Consider the following 18,651-nt stretch of genomic DNA (forward strand, 5'->3'; position numbering starts at 1 on the left):
TGTTTCTGCTGACTCTTGCAGGGTGACAAGCCTTGTTTAATACACAGTGCCAGAGCCGTGAGCAGCAATGCTCCAGCAAACACAAGTCCATGTCTCAGGCATCATCTGAGCAATTTACACAGGGTAAAACTCAACCAGCATTAGCTGACCCAGTTCTTAACTGATGCCATTTGTGTCCCAGGGCTATCTGAATTTATGCCTGTCAGCTATGGGCTGACACCACAGACATGGACACTTTGTGGGCTGGCTGGCCTCCTTACAGAAGAAAATTTTCTCCAGAAAGTAATTCAGTCACTTGTAATTGATGTTTCACATTAAAAAATGTGTTGCTCGCTATGCTGAATAACCAGAATAGGAATTGTTTAGCTTAAAGTACTTTTCCTAACTTCTAACTTTACAACCTAAGCTAGCAATTTGTCATCCGCTAGCCTTAAATTTCAAAGACGCTGAAGAGTCCTCAAAAGACAGCTCAACGCCAGCGGCAGACCAGCACACCATTTTGACTGCCGCGTTTTCAGGCCTCCAATCTCCCTTACCAGGTTCTGCTCAACCTCCACAGCCCTCAACCATGTACTGGGGCTGAAACCTGCACTCCAATTCAGAGAACGGGGAAATGTTTTCCCTTTTAGCACGTACCTAAAAGTAAAGCAATTTATTTAAGACTCTGTATGAAAATGCAGAAACTCTCTCAGACTTCAATCATCATCTAACTTCGCTGAGATAGCAAAGTTCCTGCATTTTGACGTGTGAAGTTTTCGTCCTGGCTTTCACCAGGCTAAGCCCCAGAGATGATTTCAGTGTTCCAGAGAGATTCAAGACCTTATCTGTGCATCTAGAGCAGACTACATATGTATTCTGTGACCTAGGTGAAAGATGAATATGTTAAAAAGCAGACCTAGACAGAAAGCCTGCACTGTGTAGCAGCACCTCATGTAAACCGATACTTGAATTATTATAATTTCTCTTCCTGAAGTATCTTCTAGAAAGCAGGGAGGAAGCCTCAAAGCCTCTTTGATGGCCTTTTTGATGAAATTCTGCTGCTGCTGAAGCTGCAGAACATCAGCAGTAGTGAGAGAAAAGCCAGAGAGCAGGGGATGAGCCAGCCTTCCAAATGACTTTTGTCAAGAAACTGAGAGACTGATGTCTTTTGTTTCCTCCAGGCCACGAATGCTTACGGCATGCTTATTACTTCATGTGCATGTGTTCCAGTGAACGCAGAGACAAAGGGGATCTTGCTAAAAGTTACTTTATTTCCTTGCCCTACAGGACATTTCCTCCCTAAACTAGGATTTATAGGTAGATATGTAAATTTCTAAAGATGCACACGCAACCTTTAAATATGATATTCTGTCCTTAACAGGTCATAAAACTGGCGATCCAATGGATTAGGTTTTATATGCATTAAGTAACTACTAAAACAGGACTGGTTAAGACTGCAGATACCTTCTGATTTATAAAACCTGCAGTGTGTAAATTTTAGCAGCGCCATTCTGGGAGATGACACTTTTTCAATTTATCAAATACAGAGTAAATGAGTTTTCAACCGTTACTGTAAATAACATAACTTAGCAGAGAGGTTAAACTTCGCTACTTAAAGAAGAAAGCTGCAATTCTTTGCATCTGCTTAAAATGGTGTCACGAAGATCATAAATGTCAGGAAATGCACTATTTACCAAGCTGCCTCTAAGTCAGTGCCCAGAAGCAATGTTGAGGTCTCTAGATATAACTGCAGTATTAAAAGTTATCCTTAATTTTAACAGTTTACATTTACAGAAATCAAATATTTCTGAGCATTTGGCACTTAGAGCCAAATTGTCATTATTTTGTGTTCTTCAAACAGTTACTAGTTAAATTGTCTTTTGCCGTTATATTTTTTGTGCTTGCTGGTGTAACAGGCATGCCGCTTCAATAACAGGATTATTATAGTGTAGTTCTGTGCGGTTATTGCCATAATTTAAAAAGCCTAAATACTAAGCGGGGCGCATGATCTTTAAGGAGAATCTGGATGAACATCACTCATACACAATAAAGTTGCCTCCCCCATTGGTTGCCGTTAGTTGAGAATAGTATTTCTTATATTATTTGTTTTACATTAAATACATCACTGTAGCAATGAAAACTCCATCTAACTGAGATAATTCACAGCACTCCTCCAAGTTCTCTATTTTTCCCCACTGAAACTTAGTGTTACAACCCCAGGAAAAACACAGGCATGTTCATTTTGCACAGGTAAACTGTACCGGTGTTCTCCTAAGTTCTGGTTAAAGGAATACAATCATCATCTTCTGTAACACACACGTTGACCGAATGGGCACACTGCGGCAATATGGAATACATTTCCACTCCCTTTCAAAAAACTATTCTTATTTCATTAAACCTAGTGTGCAAGATTCAGCAAGGACATCTGGAGCACGGCCACTGGGCGGACCATGACCAGTACTTCGGGAATTTCATAAACTAAGTTGAACCTTCGTTCATAAATCAATCTGTACCAGAAAACAGTACAGAATGAGCTCATCTGCAAGGAACTTAGATGTCAACAGTTTATTTATTCACTTAATTTTTTAAGGATGCCAATCCAAGATCATGCCAGTTCCGACAAGTTTGGCATCGCTATCCTTGTCATCCATTGTGTACAAACACCAGCGTTACATCTGTACCTTCAACTTGGAAAGCATGGGTGAACTTCCACAGTACTGGCAAAAATGCTAGTATATTTTAAATCTAGAATGATACACATTTTCAGGGCCAGTACTCTTGAACTGAAAAGACTCATCGCTTTATGGCTTGCTCTGTTAAGTATGAGATCTGCAAAACCCTCCTGGTGTTCAGTGTTAGGGAGGATCAACTTGTTAAAGGGTGACTCAACTGGTTGCAGCCCCCAGCATACAAAGAGAAGCTCTGTGAGCAGTAAACCATACAGAAACAGAGTCTGTGGCTAAAAGCTTATGCTAGATGAATTTAATTTGGATGAGAACACCTCCCAGTGTATAGAGTCGTAGCATCATTAAGGTTGGAAAAGCCCTCCAAGATCATCTGGTCCAACCGTCCCCCTGCCACCAATATTACCCTCTAAACCATGCCCCTAAGTACCACGTGAGAATTTACCAGAAACAAAATCCTGAGGATGTGATGGATTTTCTACCACTTCAAATGTCATTTAAAGACTTCCCTCCTTCTAGAAGTCATGGTCTGTTTCCATCAAATGCTGTGCGCTCGATGCAGAAATATGGAGCTGCAGGATGATGGCTCAAGCTGTGCGGTGGAGCCTACGCGACCCCAGCGCTGCCTCCTGACCAGAGCAGCCTTATCAGCACTATGCACACTTCACACTCGGATCACTCACTGAGTGCTTTAGCCTTAAAATATCTGCGGCAGAGACTGCATGTTAACAACTCTGTAAATAAAACCAAAAGTGGAGTTTCATGCCAACTTTTCATGTCCAACTACATATGAGTAATTCCTCAAACTCAGTGGAATTACTCCAGATTTACTTAAGTGCGAGCAGTCCTCAGCCAATAGCCCTAAGCAAGCAAGTTCACAATCACGGCTTTTGATATTTCCATTTTTCAAGTTCCCATCAGAACACCCCAAATCCTCCTTCCCTCCACCCTAACATACACCGTGAAAAGCAGAAACTATAACACAGGAGGGTGTCCCCAGATTTGGATGCTCAGCATCCAAATGATGACCTTTAATGTTCAGTCTGTGCTGATGTGGGGAGGCCGGAGCGCTCCGGGAGCCAGGAGGAGGCACTGGGCCACCAGCCCGAGGGAAGGCGGCCTCACACCCGCGTCCCAGCGCAGGGCTCACTCCCCAGCGGCCCCACCGTGCGGCAGGGAAGCAGCTCCATCCGCAGCTCGGAGCCAGGCCTGGGATTAGCAGCTTGTGCCCAGCTCCTGGCACGCCGCAGGAGCTGCTCCCTTCTCCTCCGCAGTCCAGCAGCTACAGCCAAAGTCGTTGATGTTGCACGAATTTAATACAAATTTCTCTACAGTGCCAGCTTCCACGACTAACCTGTACAGCAGCAATACTGTCCACCTAGAGCACAGTAGGGAACTTTTCCTCTTCGATATTTTATTAACCCTTATCCAACAAATTATTTGCAGAGACACCCACTCTGATACAATCGTTCATACCTGCAAGAGGTGCACAGAGCTTTGTCTGCTGAAAACCAAATGCAGAGTAACTGGCTGTACTTTGCCTGCCTTTGAAAGAAAAACCATACTGTGGAAGATCTGTATGGGGTGTGTGTATTTGCCTTCCAGTATCTTTTTCCACCCTAGCAAAGCCTCATTGTCAAGAACATCTCCGTAACACCATCAAACCCAGCTTCCAATCACGACTACTAATACGGTCCTTGAAGTCTAGAAATAGAGTTGATCTATATTTCCAACTTCCAACAGAGCTGATCTTGCAGGGCACGCAGCCTCCTGCCAGCTCCCTTTGCTGATCACTTTCACAGTACCGAAGAGGCACTGAAGTATCATTTTAATCCAAGGTAGCAATCACTAGATAACTCATGTAAAATTTAAGGCTAATGCTCACAGTTCCAAAAGGCTTGGCATAGCAAAACGGAAAAAAGATTTCATGTCTTTTCTTAATAGCACTGCTACTTCTCCGCTGGGGTATCCGCTTTCTGCCTATATGCTTTGGGGACAAATCAAACTAAAAATCAAATGTATTTTGATTCATATCTCAGAGTGCTTTAATTTGCTTTTTCATAGCCTTTCCCATGCCATTCTAAATCTAAGTTGTGCTCTTATTGCTCATCGTGAAACTGTGTTTTTAACTATGAGACAACAAAGCAACAAGAGCAAATAAGGCACGAAGATTTTATTACTGTAAGAACTAATTTGATTACTACACGCTTTCAACTATTATTTAATATGAAGCAATCTGAAAGGCAAGAGGTTCACTCTCCACACAGCAGAAAATGCACTCTGCTGCTGAAAAGCACTGAACACACCATTTTCCCCTAAACTTTACAGCATATTTCGAATTGCTTGGAATTTTTTTTTCAGAAGAGGCTTTTTTATTATTATTGGTTAAGAAACTACTTAAAGGTTTATTTAGTGTGACTATTAGGGTGAATCACAAAAAGCAGACAAGAGGAACCAAGTTCAGACAAAGGTACAGCTGTAAGACTTTGATCGCTTGGTTGAAAGCATTTCAGCTATACTCAGCCACTTATCTTAGTACAGGAACTGAGAGGTCTAAGCAGTTTAATAACAAAAAGGTGTTAAAGTTATTTCAAAGGAAGAGCAAATCCTTTAAAAATAAAACCAAATGGGTTCTCAACTATTAAGACATAAGAAAGAGAGAAGCCAGCCTGCAGTACAAGTCCTGTACATTTTTGTAAGTAGCACTCATGGAGAGGAGCCCCATGTGCTATGAAGCACGCACAGGGAGTGAACACGATTTCACTGTTCCACCTCTAAGATCATCTAGTCCAACCTTTAACCTAGCACTGCCACGTCTACCATTAAACCATGCCACTAAGCTCTACATCTACACATTTTCTGAAGACCTCCAGAGGGATGGTGTGACTCAACTGCTTCCCTGGGCAGCAGTCCTTCCACCCACTGGATACAGAGCAAAGCAAAACCATGCTTCCTTCTTGCAGCTGCTATTCAAACATCCAGGGGCAGCCAAAATATAAGACAATCCCCCAGACATGCATTCAAATGGAGGTGCACTCTAAGAATCCTGCAAAGGTTCTTACACGTTTTGGCACTTCTCTTACACTGTAGCCGTCCTTTGCATATGCCTCTGCACGATGTGGGCTCTCTATTAAATTAGGTGAGCCCACGTAGAGCACTAAAGGCATTGCAAATGCTGTCTCAAGGTGTACCCAGGCACCCAGCTAGGGGCAGGCTGGGAGCATGCACCCTGCTGTCCTGCGTGTGCTTGCTCCTAGCCTGGGGTCCAGCCTTCAGCCGAGACTTTCAGGTTATGCTTTTTAAGAGACAGAAGGTTAACAACGTCCTCCATACTTGAGGCATGTTTTCACTCTGTTCAGAAGTTAAAATACCACAGAGTGATTGCAGTATTTTGTGGGATTTAAGCATGACGCCATCCACAATTTTTCAGAATTAGACAGCCTCACATGTTTCCTGGGGAGGGGAAGGGATTCCAGGACACCATACATTTTCTGCTTAACGAGATGTCAAAACGTATGCATCCAAAGTTCTTATGTTATCCATCAATGAGATATGAAATGCTTTGCATATTTTTAATAAAACTCTCGGTCTAGTACACAGCTCAATGAAATTGAAAAAATGATCAGACTTACTGCACTGTTTGCACTTCCTCTGCCTTTTTTTTTTTAAACTATAAAAAGCCTCTAAGCTTTGCAGAAGATGAAAGGAGAACAAATGATCAGGTAATCTAAAGTAGCTGCTCAAGAGTTCCAAAACCTAACACCTTTGTAAAAAGCTTTTTCCACCTTTTTTCTCTAAATACAAAATAGATAATTAAATCATATCTTTCGTAAAACAAAATCAAAGAGAGTTCTCGAGACACTGCGGAGTTTCTGCTGGGATGACACTGAGGAGCAACAGCACATTTGATAGCTCCTTCTCCCACTTTCAGTGGTCTCCTACCCCTTACAACCGTCACAGTAGGACTTAAGGCATCACCTAGTGATGTGGATTGCTCACATGGGTAGGGACGTTGCACGTACTGGCTCAAACTATGCGTAGTTTTAGCTACTGTTAAAAACCTGGTACACATCCCATATGGTGTGTGCAGATGCACATGCGTGCTCATGTTCAAACATGTGTGTACTGTCAGTAAAGAGGAAGAGTATGAAAAGGTATAATTTTCATTAATATTTCTGAATTACACTTCAAACAAGTAGACTTCTCTATATGATCAATGCTATTGCTTTTATATACATTTTAATTCTTCCAGAAGCATACCTGTGAGATATAACCGGGAGGCACATGAATAGGGGGAATGGATCCATTGGGTGACATCATGGGAACCTCCGCTGGCCCTAATAAAAAGGGAGAAAAAAAGATTTATTCTTCAGTTAAAAAGAAATTGCACAATTGCTCAAAAAAGGTTAAAAATAGATTTATTTTAGGAGCCTACAACAACAAAATGATCAGCTCCAGTCATTTCTGGTGTGTGGAAAATGCCTTGTGCCATCACACTGAGAATAAGATCATTGTTCAATGACTTTAACATATATTCTGCTGAAATAATATTTTCATCATAAAACAGCTAAAACACAGGCTTTATATTACCCACTGATCAACTTATACAGCATTAAGCAGTAACACAATATGTCCTTTAGCAGCCCACAATTCCTATATTGAAATCTGGTTAAGTTATTCTTGCTGAAGGCATGGAAGCTCAGAACAAAGCAGAAACTGTGCAGCCTGGAATTAGGCAGCTCCCAAGGAAAGCGTCCAATTGTACCAAAAATCACATATGCGAAAAGCTATCTATCTATTTAAGAATGCACAAAGACCAAATTCATTATCTCAGCTATTCAGACTAACCTTGGAATGTGGTTATACAAGCAAGAAGCTTATGGTTTCCACTCCGAAATCCAGCCCTGAGCGTGCCAGTTCCATTTTGAGGCACTGAGTACAAGTATAACAAAGCAAGTGCCATAATCATTCAACTTTGCAAACACAGCCTCACAGCTACAAGAAAGCGTCCAGATAAAATGGAAATAGTTGACTCAGTTGCTCGTTGATTTAGCCATTTAAACCAGAAACATCACCCAGAGCAGTCAATAAAACGAAACCCCCAAACATCAGACAGATGTTTGCTATGAGAATTTACTATTTTGAAAAATTAATTTAATTACTTTCTTATTACATATGCAAATGTTTATACTAATCTCTTCATCTCGCATTTGCCATAGGCTGTGAGAACATTCATGGTCAAACTCTTAAGAAGAGCTCAGAGAGAACTCGGCACTTTGTAACCGCAAATGGAGTTTTAGTTTCCACTAAAAATCGCTTCACAACCTTCTTGGATGTCCTTCTCAGACACCTAGCATCTCCAAATTGTGTCACACTCTAGAAAAGGAAGCTAAAAGGCTCCAGCCACAGGTTGGATGTCACGGCTGGGGCTTTGCCTATCAGCACAGCAGTGACCGCTCCAAACGCTTGGACAGGTCCAGTGAAATCTCCAGCAACAAAGCAAGCCACAGCCTGTTTTCTGGTATCAGCAAAACCAGTCCACGTTAAACTACAGAGAAGCTGTCCACTATCCGCGTGTATCTTTGTAGTCTTCAGGCTGTGTATGGCACAGCGAGCAGCTCTCTCTCCTCACCCTCGCAAAGCGCGCGTTGCACACAGGAACCCACCTGAGCCATTTGCATCTCTCTGATCCTGGCTCATTTTCTCTACCCAGTTATTTATAGCCTGATCAGCACATATGGTTTTTACCAGTCACAGCTACATTTGAAATATGATAATTTATCAAGCGTATGAAGCACGTGAAAACTCCTGAAGTTTAAATTTTTATTCTTTCAGAAGTCATTACAAGCGTGTGGTTCTGCTGCTCTTCAGGCTTCCCTGTACTTAACTACGTAGGGAACTTCGCCGATACTACAGCCCCACTAGGAAAAAAAGGCTTTATTACTCCTCTTTTTCTTTTTTTCCCACCTCATTCTATAGCCCTTTCAATGTTGTCTCCCCAGATAAAGCTCCTGTAGTCAACAATTTCAGTAGGCATGGAAAGAACCAACAGCATGAGCAGCAAGCAATTACTGGCGGGGTGAAGTTATTGGTCAAATGGCTCTGTTTAAACCCATAAAAAAATATGAAGTGACAATTGGTTCAGAGGGAGCTTTCCAGAAGTATTATTTGAGTAAATGTATTTTTCCTATCAAAAAAAATCTTTACAAATCTCTGTTGAGGAACGTGTTTTTATACTTCCCTCTGAACCTCTGGTTCCACATACCGCCAAGTTTCACACCGCCGTTAGTTGGGCAGTATGCAGCCATACGTAACAGCCCATACGGCCATATACACGACAACGCTTTGTCGTGGGAGTTCAAGCCACACGAGATTATCAAGTGCTGGTCAGTTCTTCAGGATGAAACATGCCTGAGAATAGGTGAAATGAATGATTAGCATTGTTACACGACTCATTTCTTGTCAGGGGTTTCTCAAACCTGAAAAACTGAGAGAAAAATGTCTTCGTAAGATGAAAAAACTGAACCCAACATTTAAGTACAATTCAAATGTTACTACAAGTGGATAATACCTAATAGAATAAAGGCTTTGATCTGTTTCAAGCCCTCACCAAAATGCTGTCTGCGTATGGTCACCATTGCTCTAGTTGGTCTCTCAAAAATAAGTACTCTGCCTTGGAAATACATTTCAAAATGGAACGGCTGTGGAATTTCTACGTATAGATCAGCTAGTCACTATACGACAGCTAACTGAGAATCACTTAACTCGGCACAGCTCATCATCTGTCCTGCAAAATCTTTTGCCAATTGCTCATATGGAGTAGCAATCTACTGGCAGGAAGAAATCAAACTCCCACACTGATACTGTTGACTGTAACACTTCCATTCCAATAAAAAAAAGATTGTGTTTTATCATCAAAACGTGCACCATGCAAGATGATCCTTAACCTTGCGCACGACCCACAAACTGTTAAAGTCATTTGGATAACAGGTTTTAAAAGAATGACAGCCTAGTGATTTGCAGCGAGGTTTTGTTTCCAGTGCTTTGATTTCAAGGCTAGCCAAATGACTTTAGCATACATTATTTCATCTCTCTCATCAATGGTATCAAAACAACTTCAAGTGGCAGTGCGTAATACACGGAGCCCATTTCCGTGGCATGATGAGACCCAGAATTATTAAGGACTGTTCTTGCAGTGAAACCACTCCCTACTTCCCCATTTAACGTTAAAACAAAATCAAACCATTTTTTTGTGGTGGTGGTGGTGATGGTGTTTTATTTATTTATTTTAATTTGTTTAATATTTTTAACTGTTAAAAAGTAAATATTTAGAAAAGGATGTTCCTCAATTAGTTATAGGAAGGATATAAGCTTCCCCTAGGGTATTCTAGAGCCTTGCAAGTTTTAATTGAAGCTCATGGTTCAATACAAACTTTAATTTACATGAGGAAAAGTCATTCTGCTCTGACCTGGATGCTGTACACTGCAATGAGCTTGCTTTAACAGTTTTTGAACCTGTTAACAAACGAAGGCTGTCTCCTGAGTTCACAATGAAATCGAGCCAGAAGAGATTTGGCCACCTCTGCTCACAAAGCCAGAGTCCAAATTCCACTCCAAGCTCCAACATCGTAAACAGAGAGCACCTCCACCAGCTGCTGGAGGGCTGGCTGCCTCCGAAACGCAGGTGTAAGGAACCCCTTGCTCCTGCTCGGCAGCTCACAGGCTGCAGGCGCTGGAGTCTCCCCAGGCTGGGGACAGAGCACGCTTCGCCCGAGCCGTGAGAGCATCAAGGGTTCATTTTTCCAGCACATTTGTAATCAAGGGACAGTACAAGAGCGACTCAGCTTCATAGCGTGGCAGAGCTAATTAATAGTTTGACGCCTCGGTGAGAGCCTGTCCTCCTCCTACAGCTACACGCTGCCTCCTCAGTGCTGCTCTGCCACTCAGCTCGCGGTGTGGGAGCTAAATATTGTGAGCATTTCTAGATGACAAAAACATTTACCAAATCTCTGGCCTTAAAAAAAAAGAAAAAAGAAAAAGGAAGCAAAAAACAGCTGCACATACAGTACAACAAAAATGACAATTACTCTATTCCTTCTTGTACTGCGGCATATTATGTGAAGCTGCAGATGAACCCAAGTCTACCTCAATTTTCTTCCTTGTACTAACCCTGCCAAGGAGGCTGCGCTGTCATGGGGACTGCCAACTCTTTTGTCCCTTTTGATTCTTTCGGGAATCATGTCACAATCTGCTTGAGGAATTTCTGCCCCAAGGTTTTCAAGGCTAACTAGAGCCTCAGTTTCAGTCCATGGCACTTGCAAAATTCTTGTATAAAAGCAATTTTGAAATCAGTATGGTTTTGCTCCTGTATCTGAGTGACTTTTTATGCACACATTAAAGGTTTCTTTAGCTTAATTAGTTTTCTTATTTTAATTACAGAAGCCAAAATCTGTCATTTCAGTTCCTCTGGCTGTGGCAACGCATCTTTCTTGTTTCCTCCTTTCCATGCAGCATTATAGGGCAAAGAGGTCATTGCACTGAACTGTTTTTCTTTCCTGACTGCTACAGATAAATACAGTGAATTTCTCTCTCTCTTGCTAAACCACGTCCACTGCAGAATATCATTCACATCCAGTTCCAACCCCTGGACATGTTTTACTAGATGTTTGCACTGCCCATGTTGCAGACCTTGTTCCTAAGACCCAAGCCCCTCCTGGATTCAGGATGAAGTTCACATCCTGACCAGTTACTGAAAGCTCAAGTTCATGAACTGCTCAGCAAAATCTCAGTCCTCCTTCTAGCGAACACATACTGACTTACAATTTCATCCTATAATACCCGCATTAGCACAGAAGCCATATGAGATATAGTAATTTTGGCAGGGAAAAAATTTTCTTTGAAATTGAAGAATCTTCTACATTTTAATACAGTGAACCTACTGCATCAGTTAAGCAGAAAACGAAACCCAGCCAGGTAAATGCCCTGTATTTTATACAGCTTAACAGTTATAATTAATCCATGGAAAAGTTATGTTCACAGCAAAACTGGTACCGTGACTTTCAACAGGCAGGGTGCATCTCAGGAAGTGAATCTGTTGAGCAAGAGCTGTGACCGAACGAAAAGGAAAGATAATTAAAGGGCAAACTGGCCTGCTTTGCTAAAACAAATGACCCAGGCCTTGCTGCCCTTGGCAGGGACCCAGGGTTTTGCATTTTCACATGGAGGAGCAGCTGTTCCGGAACAATTTCCTCAATGAAATAAGCACAAACAGGCTCCCTTTCACTGTCAGGCACACATGGCTTCCCTTCCCACTTGGTTATTCTCAAAGCACCCAAATCAGGTGGTGACACGGAAAACAACAAGCACCGCAGGCCTGCCCGCCCACCCCCCCTCACACCGGCCTGTAGGCCGCAGAGCAAACCTGCCCGCTAGCACAGGCGGCCACAAGCGTGTCGGATCCCTTTATAGAGTCCTAGACCTTTCAAGCAGGATCTGAAGAGTTTCCACATACAAATATCACCACAGCTTTGAGGTGCAGCCCCTGCTAGCCAGGAGCTAGCTCAGATGCTATAGATTTTACTTGCCAGGCCGTGGTGGCGATGGCTGAAACCCTGCGTGCTCTCCTGCTATGATACAACCGTTTTCATCCACGAAAATAGGTATAATGGGGTTTTAGGAAGATAGTGGTAGCATTTACTTACTCTACTCATGTATGGTTAAAGGCAGTGGAAGAGTCAACTCCCATGTGTCTGCTGAAGGTACTAAGACACGGGATCGTAAGTCTGCTGCTGACCAAGACCAAAATACTTTGTTCCTAGATGAGAACAAATTTGTAGACTGAAACTAGTCTACGTTAGGGACAAAAGAAGGAGCAGCTTCTACAAGATTAAGTGCCTGAGGGGGTAAAATGACAGCTGTTCAAAAACCTTTGGAGAGGTCTGGAATGCTGGAAAAATCCCAACTATGCTGCATTCAACCTACCGGAGGTGGGGCAGCAGAAGATGCAGAAATAACATTATCAATACAGCCTGTCAAAGCACGGGGTTAGTGAAAGCACCCAGCATTTGGCCATTGCCATGGGGCTCATACATGAAGGCAGCTGGACACAGGGAGTTTTAAACTGCTTACACATAGGTATTTGTCCATTTTCTCAATACAACCTCATCAGCAGTTAAGGATATGAATAAAAGGCTGCCTAGTACATGCTTGTAGAACTTCTCAGATTATCAAAGCTGCTAAACAATATTCCCTGATTAATGGGGGGGCAGAAAAGCAGATCTTGTTAGTGTGCATGGAGTCTAAGGACATAGTAACATCAGCCTCCAACACAGACGTTTCTGTCAACGCACTGTTTTCCTCTTCAGAGGAACAATCCTGGAGGCACATTCACATCGTCCTGCACCTCGGCTATGTATTTTCTAGTCAGATCAGCTCAGTAGTAATCTTTCCTTCACTTTACAGAGGTAGTAGAAAAGCATTACCAAACCCTTCAGTTTTAATAGAAATAGCTCCATGGATTTCAAATGATCTTGGATCCAGCATCAAATGACTACTTAAATGTGCATTAAATCCAAAAGAAGTTATCAGCCTGAAGCCTGCTGTATCTGCACAGCCTAACCATTGAACACAGTTACCTCCGTCTCTACGTGCAAACACAGGGCTTAGTGGAGGTTGAATACTTTTGCACAGGGAAAACATGCTCCTTAAACTCCTCTGTGACTTCCATGACCCTGCCCCCCTTTTTTTTCCCAATATGCTTTCTAAGTCCTGTGACTACATTAGAAGAGGTTACAAATTACAACCACCCTTTACTCACCCCCCTGCACAAATTACCAAGTTAATTTGTCAGAAGCATTCTAAAAATCAAGTTTAAAAACAAATCGGTCCCTCAGAGTTTCAGTGCATTACCATTATTACCGTTAAAGAGTGAATCACGTAGCTACGAACTACACGCGTAGCACTTGGATTTATAGGACTTGGACTGCTGTTTTCAACATGTGTAGACACACTTACTCAACCAAATATCAAATTAAAATGCTCAGAAACGTGTGCCAAAAGCAGACAGCTCACAGAGTATTTTCTGGCTTATTTACATGATAGTGCCTTTGCTGTTTACACTAGAGACTCTTGGAAGTGGTTTATTTTACCTGTGTTAGCCACTTGACCTGCTACACACGGAGTGAGGCTCAAGTACGTTAGATTTGTAGGTAAATAACAGCACTTTATTCTTTAAAGCAAGAATCACGAGATTTCTATGCAGCAATTTTGCTGTGTGTGTCTCCCAGATGTGGTATTCTAGTTTGGGGCATATTCTAGAAATCCTAAAGTAACTCATAAGAACAGGAAATGAGCTCCGGCGTATCAGTTGCACTGAACATGCTGTGCCCAAAGCTACCGCGCTACCCCAAGCTGCTATGCAGAGGCAGTATCGCATCTAAATTTGAAGGGGAAGCTAGTTCAAATGTTCGCTTTCATCCCTCACAGAGGTATGAATTACTAAATTTCCAAACACCAAATGCCTGATGTTTCAAACGTGAAACGGGTGCTGTATTTTGAGATACTCATCCTGAGCATAAAGAGCTGTCCCACTCGTCCTCTTGGGGACGAGCACCTGGTCCACATGCAGCCACCCCACGCTGGTGCAGGAGCCAGCGGCAGTGACAGCAAGAAGCTTTCGGAGTACAAAGATCACCGAAATGTTCATAAAAGGTTAGACAGGTATACATACTCTGCCACAGAGAGTTGGTGAAGATGACTTCTTCAGGTCTCTTACTATTTCGCATTCCCAAGCGGGTTTTCCTTGTTCTTTTTTATTTTTTTTAATGGGCCCATGTATTCTTGTAGAGTTTCAATTTAGAGACAAATTAATATTTTGGAGTGGATTTTTTTTTTAATAGAACCAGAACATTCTGCTGCCCTAATCTGAATAAACAAGTCAGATTCTTTTGCTAAAATAAACCTTTTCTGCTGGTTGGCTCATCATCCGCTACTGCAAAAACACTTGCAAAGAGTATGTTGCAATACTTCAAGCATTGAAAATAAGCATACTCCCATGGCAATTCACCAGATGGGTTACAGGTTGTAAATCATAGATGTCTAGACTAAAACACAAGAGACAAACATCTGTCTAAAATCAGTTAGCTTGAATGGCAAATACTGTTAAATAAATTAGGACTACTTTGGAAACAAAGAGAAGAAACAACTACGTTGAAAACATCTGAAATTAATCCATTAGCATGCAAGCCACAACACAATAACCTGAAACTGTAGGGACATTCATTATGTGATGAATATGAGCCCAAGATGACGTCCTGACATCTGAAGCAGGAACACAAAAGCGTTTCTCTGACCCAGCCCCAAGCTCCCCCAGCAGGGCTCACGGAGCTCTCCCCGAACATCTGCGTGGAGCGCAGTTGTTATTCTCCTCACTTCACGAGTCAAACCGAGAGACAAAGGAACGAAACGACTGATTCAGGGTCACACAGGAAGTCTGTGGGAACGCAACTGGACACAAGTCGAGGACACGGTTTAAGTCATGAGACAACACAAGACTGAACCAATCTTGGGACTGTTAAAGACTGGTAAGGTATCTCTTACGGCACAGAGATGGATATCTCATGGTCCATTTAGAGAAAAAAGGTCCTCCTCAGATCTGCTGCCCTTTTTCTTCCCTTGCATACCTATTTGTTTTATGCTAGAAATCCACCAGCAAGCCAGTGGACAAAGAACAGCACCATCAGGCAAGGCGAGACCAAAGAGAAGTTGCACGGAAAACTGCAGCTTGCCCTTCGCAGGACGGTCTGAGACACGCAGAGCATAAAGCTGAATTCAGACACGGGAGGGACTCACCAAGCAACTGTTGGCGATCCCGACAAAAGGTGGGAGTCCCCGTTCAGCATCAGGTTTCCCTTTGAAATCAAAACTCTCACACGTCAAGTTTCTGCAGTGCCGCAGCTTTGAACAGCGAAGGATCAGCATCCTCTGGCTGTGTCCATAGCCCTGGAAGCAAACTTCCCCAGACCCGTACAACCACCACGCAAACCCTCACCTCACCGTTAGGGAGCAGATGTCGAACGAAAATTATTTGATTTTTTACACCAATCATTAACAACATTGCCATTTACATACTATACAGCACTATTTGCCTGATACCAATAGATTATTTATTTATAGAAGGACAAACACCAAGCCAGGAGAGCACCACAAGGGATGGAAGTTTAACTATGGACATCATTTTGCCTTTGCACTTTTCCAACAGCTTTTCAGCACATTCTAAATGATGTAAATGATTTTTGGGGGGGTGTGTGCCTGTGTTAGTTTTCTGGCACATTTATAAAGTGGCATTCACTTGCAGGAAGTTTTGTTCTCTGTCACAGGTTTGTACAAGTGCTAAACAATCAGCTTTGAGTGCGACTTTCATTAAAGATAATGATAATTATACAACATCAGTTTTCCGCGGCAGCAGAAGAAGATGCTCCAATTATTCATAATGTAATTATTACATTTCCATGGCAACACCAGAATGACTGTACAATCAGCAACGGATCCAATACCCAGCCAACAACACCGTGGTATCTTGTGCCCCCAACGAGGCAGTAATTAGGTGATGGCTATTCTCTGCTTGTCCACCCACAGCGAGCAGCATCACGGAGACGGCGAAAGCCAACGTAAACATTCAATCCTTCAGCCCTGCCAGTGCTGACAGAACAGCACCACCAACAACCACGACGAGTTTTGTTCCTGACAAGTCTGGATCCTGGACTCTGGTGAATCATTTTAAACTCGCTGTTTAATGTACTCATCAAAAGCTTGGCAATTAATAGCCACCTGTCACAGACACGCATTATTTATCGCAGGGGGAGAGAAGGAAAATCATCAACACCTTTGGGTGAGGGATGCGAATCCGAGCAGAGCTGTAGCAGCAGCTAAGCGAGAAACCCAAACCACAGCGGTCTGCGTTCTCCAGGAGCTCTGCCATCGGCCAAGGTCTGGAAACCCAGTGCACTCTGAGAAACCCTCGCCTGCCACCATCTATTCGGTTTGTGCTGCCCCTTTGTAATATCCCCATTTCCATCTCCAGGTGCGTGTCACGGATGTAAGTGAGGCAGAAGAAGTCGTGAGAAGTTGTATTTACTGGTTACCACCAAGAAACAGGAATAGAGCCACGGTGGTAAATCACCACCTCCCTGGGGTACCAGCACATTTATTTTTCATATATGTATATATGCACATATTCTTTGATATTCAGTAGACACTGACAGCGATTTCACAGCACCACAGTATTTAATAACCTGTACCTTTCACAGCTGAGCTTTACTCGTAGCCACAGGCAGAACCCTCTCCTGCTCCTTTCATGGCGGTTCAGTAGTCCTGAAGCATCTCATTAAGAATTAAAAGCTAAATAAAAAGCTACACCTGCAGCAGAGAAGCCCCAACCAGAGTATCCTATGAAAAAGGAAGGGGATGGGGAAGGCTGTGACTTGCCAGGCTATGTTTGAAGGGCCCTGTCGTCCTCCCCTTGCTTTCACTTCCTTTCGTATTTCAAAGCTGAGCTGGTGCAAGGAGCACGTTAGCTGAGTAGTGTTTTAAAGCATGCCTCCAGGCCAATGACCGCATTACAACCTTCCAAAAATAAGCATCAGCATAAGCCTTGAATTCTTATTTTCCTGTGTCCCCAGGTAAACAATCCCAATTGCACCAGATGACAGAACGGGGTAGAATTAAGCTCTTCATCTCCATTGTCCACATCTAACATCTCCATTATCAGAGTAAGTGAAGTGCCCAAATTCAATATTATAGCTTTCTCAGAGGCATAAAGGAAGGGAACGTGGCAGCTAAGAATGTACATAGTGCATTATTAAATATATAAATATCTCCAAAATGTAAAATTCTGCATCGTAGCTTCGGTCCTTGGAGCTGCAGGAGTGCCTGGGCTATTGAGGTCAAGGGCTGTGTACAGCACAGCAGCCTTGATGAACCGACTGATTAAAACACGAACCTCATTGCTCCATTTCATTTAAATTATTTTTGAACATTAAAAAAAAAAGTCACTTGCTAGCAATTCTGTATCCAACCAATTAACAAGCATTCACATTCTATGGTAGCAAACATCATTTCTTTTCATAATCTCTGTTAAATTCAGACGGCATTTCTGTGCTCCAAAGACCGCATGCAAACCCAGTTGTGCAACCTGGGTGCTGCACCCTCCACACAAGTGCTTCTTGCCAGGGAAGAAATCCACGAGCATATTCTTCCTTTTCTTTCCCCTCAGCCCAAGCCCCTCCAGCTTAATGAAAGGAAAGAAAGGAAAAGGAAAAAGGAAAAAGGAAAAAGGAAAAAGGAAAAAGGAAAAAGGAAAAAGGAAAAAGGAAAAAGGAAAAAGGAAAAAGGAAAAAGGAAAAAGGAAAAAGGAAAAAGGAAAAAGGAAAAAGGAAAAAGGAAAAAGGAAAAAGGAAAAAGGAAAAAGGAAAAAGGAAAAAGGAAAAAGGAAAAAGGAAAAAGGAAAAAGGAAAAAGGAAAAAGGAAAAAGGAAAAAGGAAAAAGGAAAAAGGAAAAAGGAAAAAGGAAAAAGGAAAAAGGAAAAAGGAAAAAGGAAAAAGGAAAAAGGAAAAAGGAAAAAGGAAAAAGGAAAAAGGAAAAAGGAAAAAGGAAAACCAACCGGAAGGTCCAATCTGCACACTTGATACCATCCTAACCGTGCCTTCGATGCAGGTGTGTGCAGTTACAGTCCGTACAGAAGCGAGGAAGGGACAGCAACACCTGACGTCAGTCCTGCTGCACATCCAACAGTATTTGTCTAGCAGTGAGCAGAACAACTCACTGGGTCATACGGCTCCGTGCGTTAGCCCTCCCAACGCACAATTAAAAACTACTGAAGACAGCTTGTGCTGGGTGACTCGGAGCCTCCAGCATTTGCAGACAGCGCTGCTCCTGCCACCGGCGGTACCCAGAGCTTGTTGCATGTGTCTTGCTGACTTGACTGTTTTCC

General features: G+C 42.6%; 1 protein-coding gene across 1 annotated transcript in view; it reads right to left on the bottom strand.

Moving 5' to 3' along the window:
- Positions 1–18,651, bottom strand: part of FNDC3B (fibronectin type III domain containing 3B) — a 183,740-nt gene that overhangs the window by 91,193 nt on the left and 73,896 nt on the right. The window contains exon 4 of the mRNA XM_083848894.1: positions 6,924–7,000. Within this exon, the coding sequence (XP_083705020.1) occupies positions 6,924–7,000 (77 nt within the window). The remainder of the gene's footprint in view (positions 1–6,923; positions 7,001–18,651) is intronic.

This window comes from Anser anser (genome assembly GCF_964211835.1).
Source record: "Anser anser genome assembly, chromosome: 9".
In the NCBI taxonomy this organism is placed as follows: Eukaryota; Metazoa; Chordata; class Aves; order Anseriformes; family Anatidae; genus Anser; species Anser anser.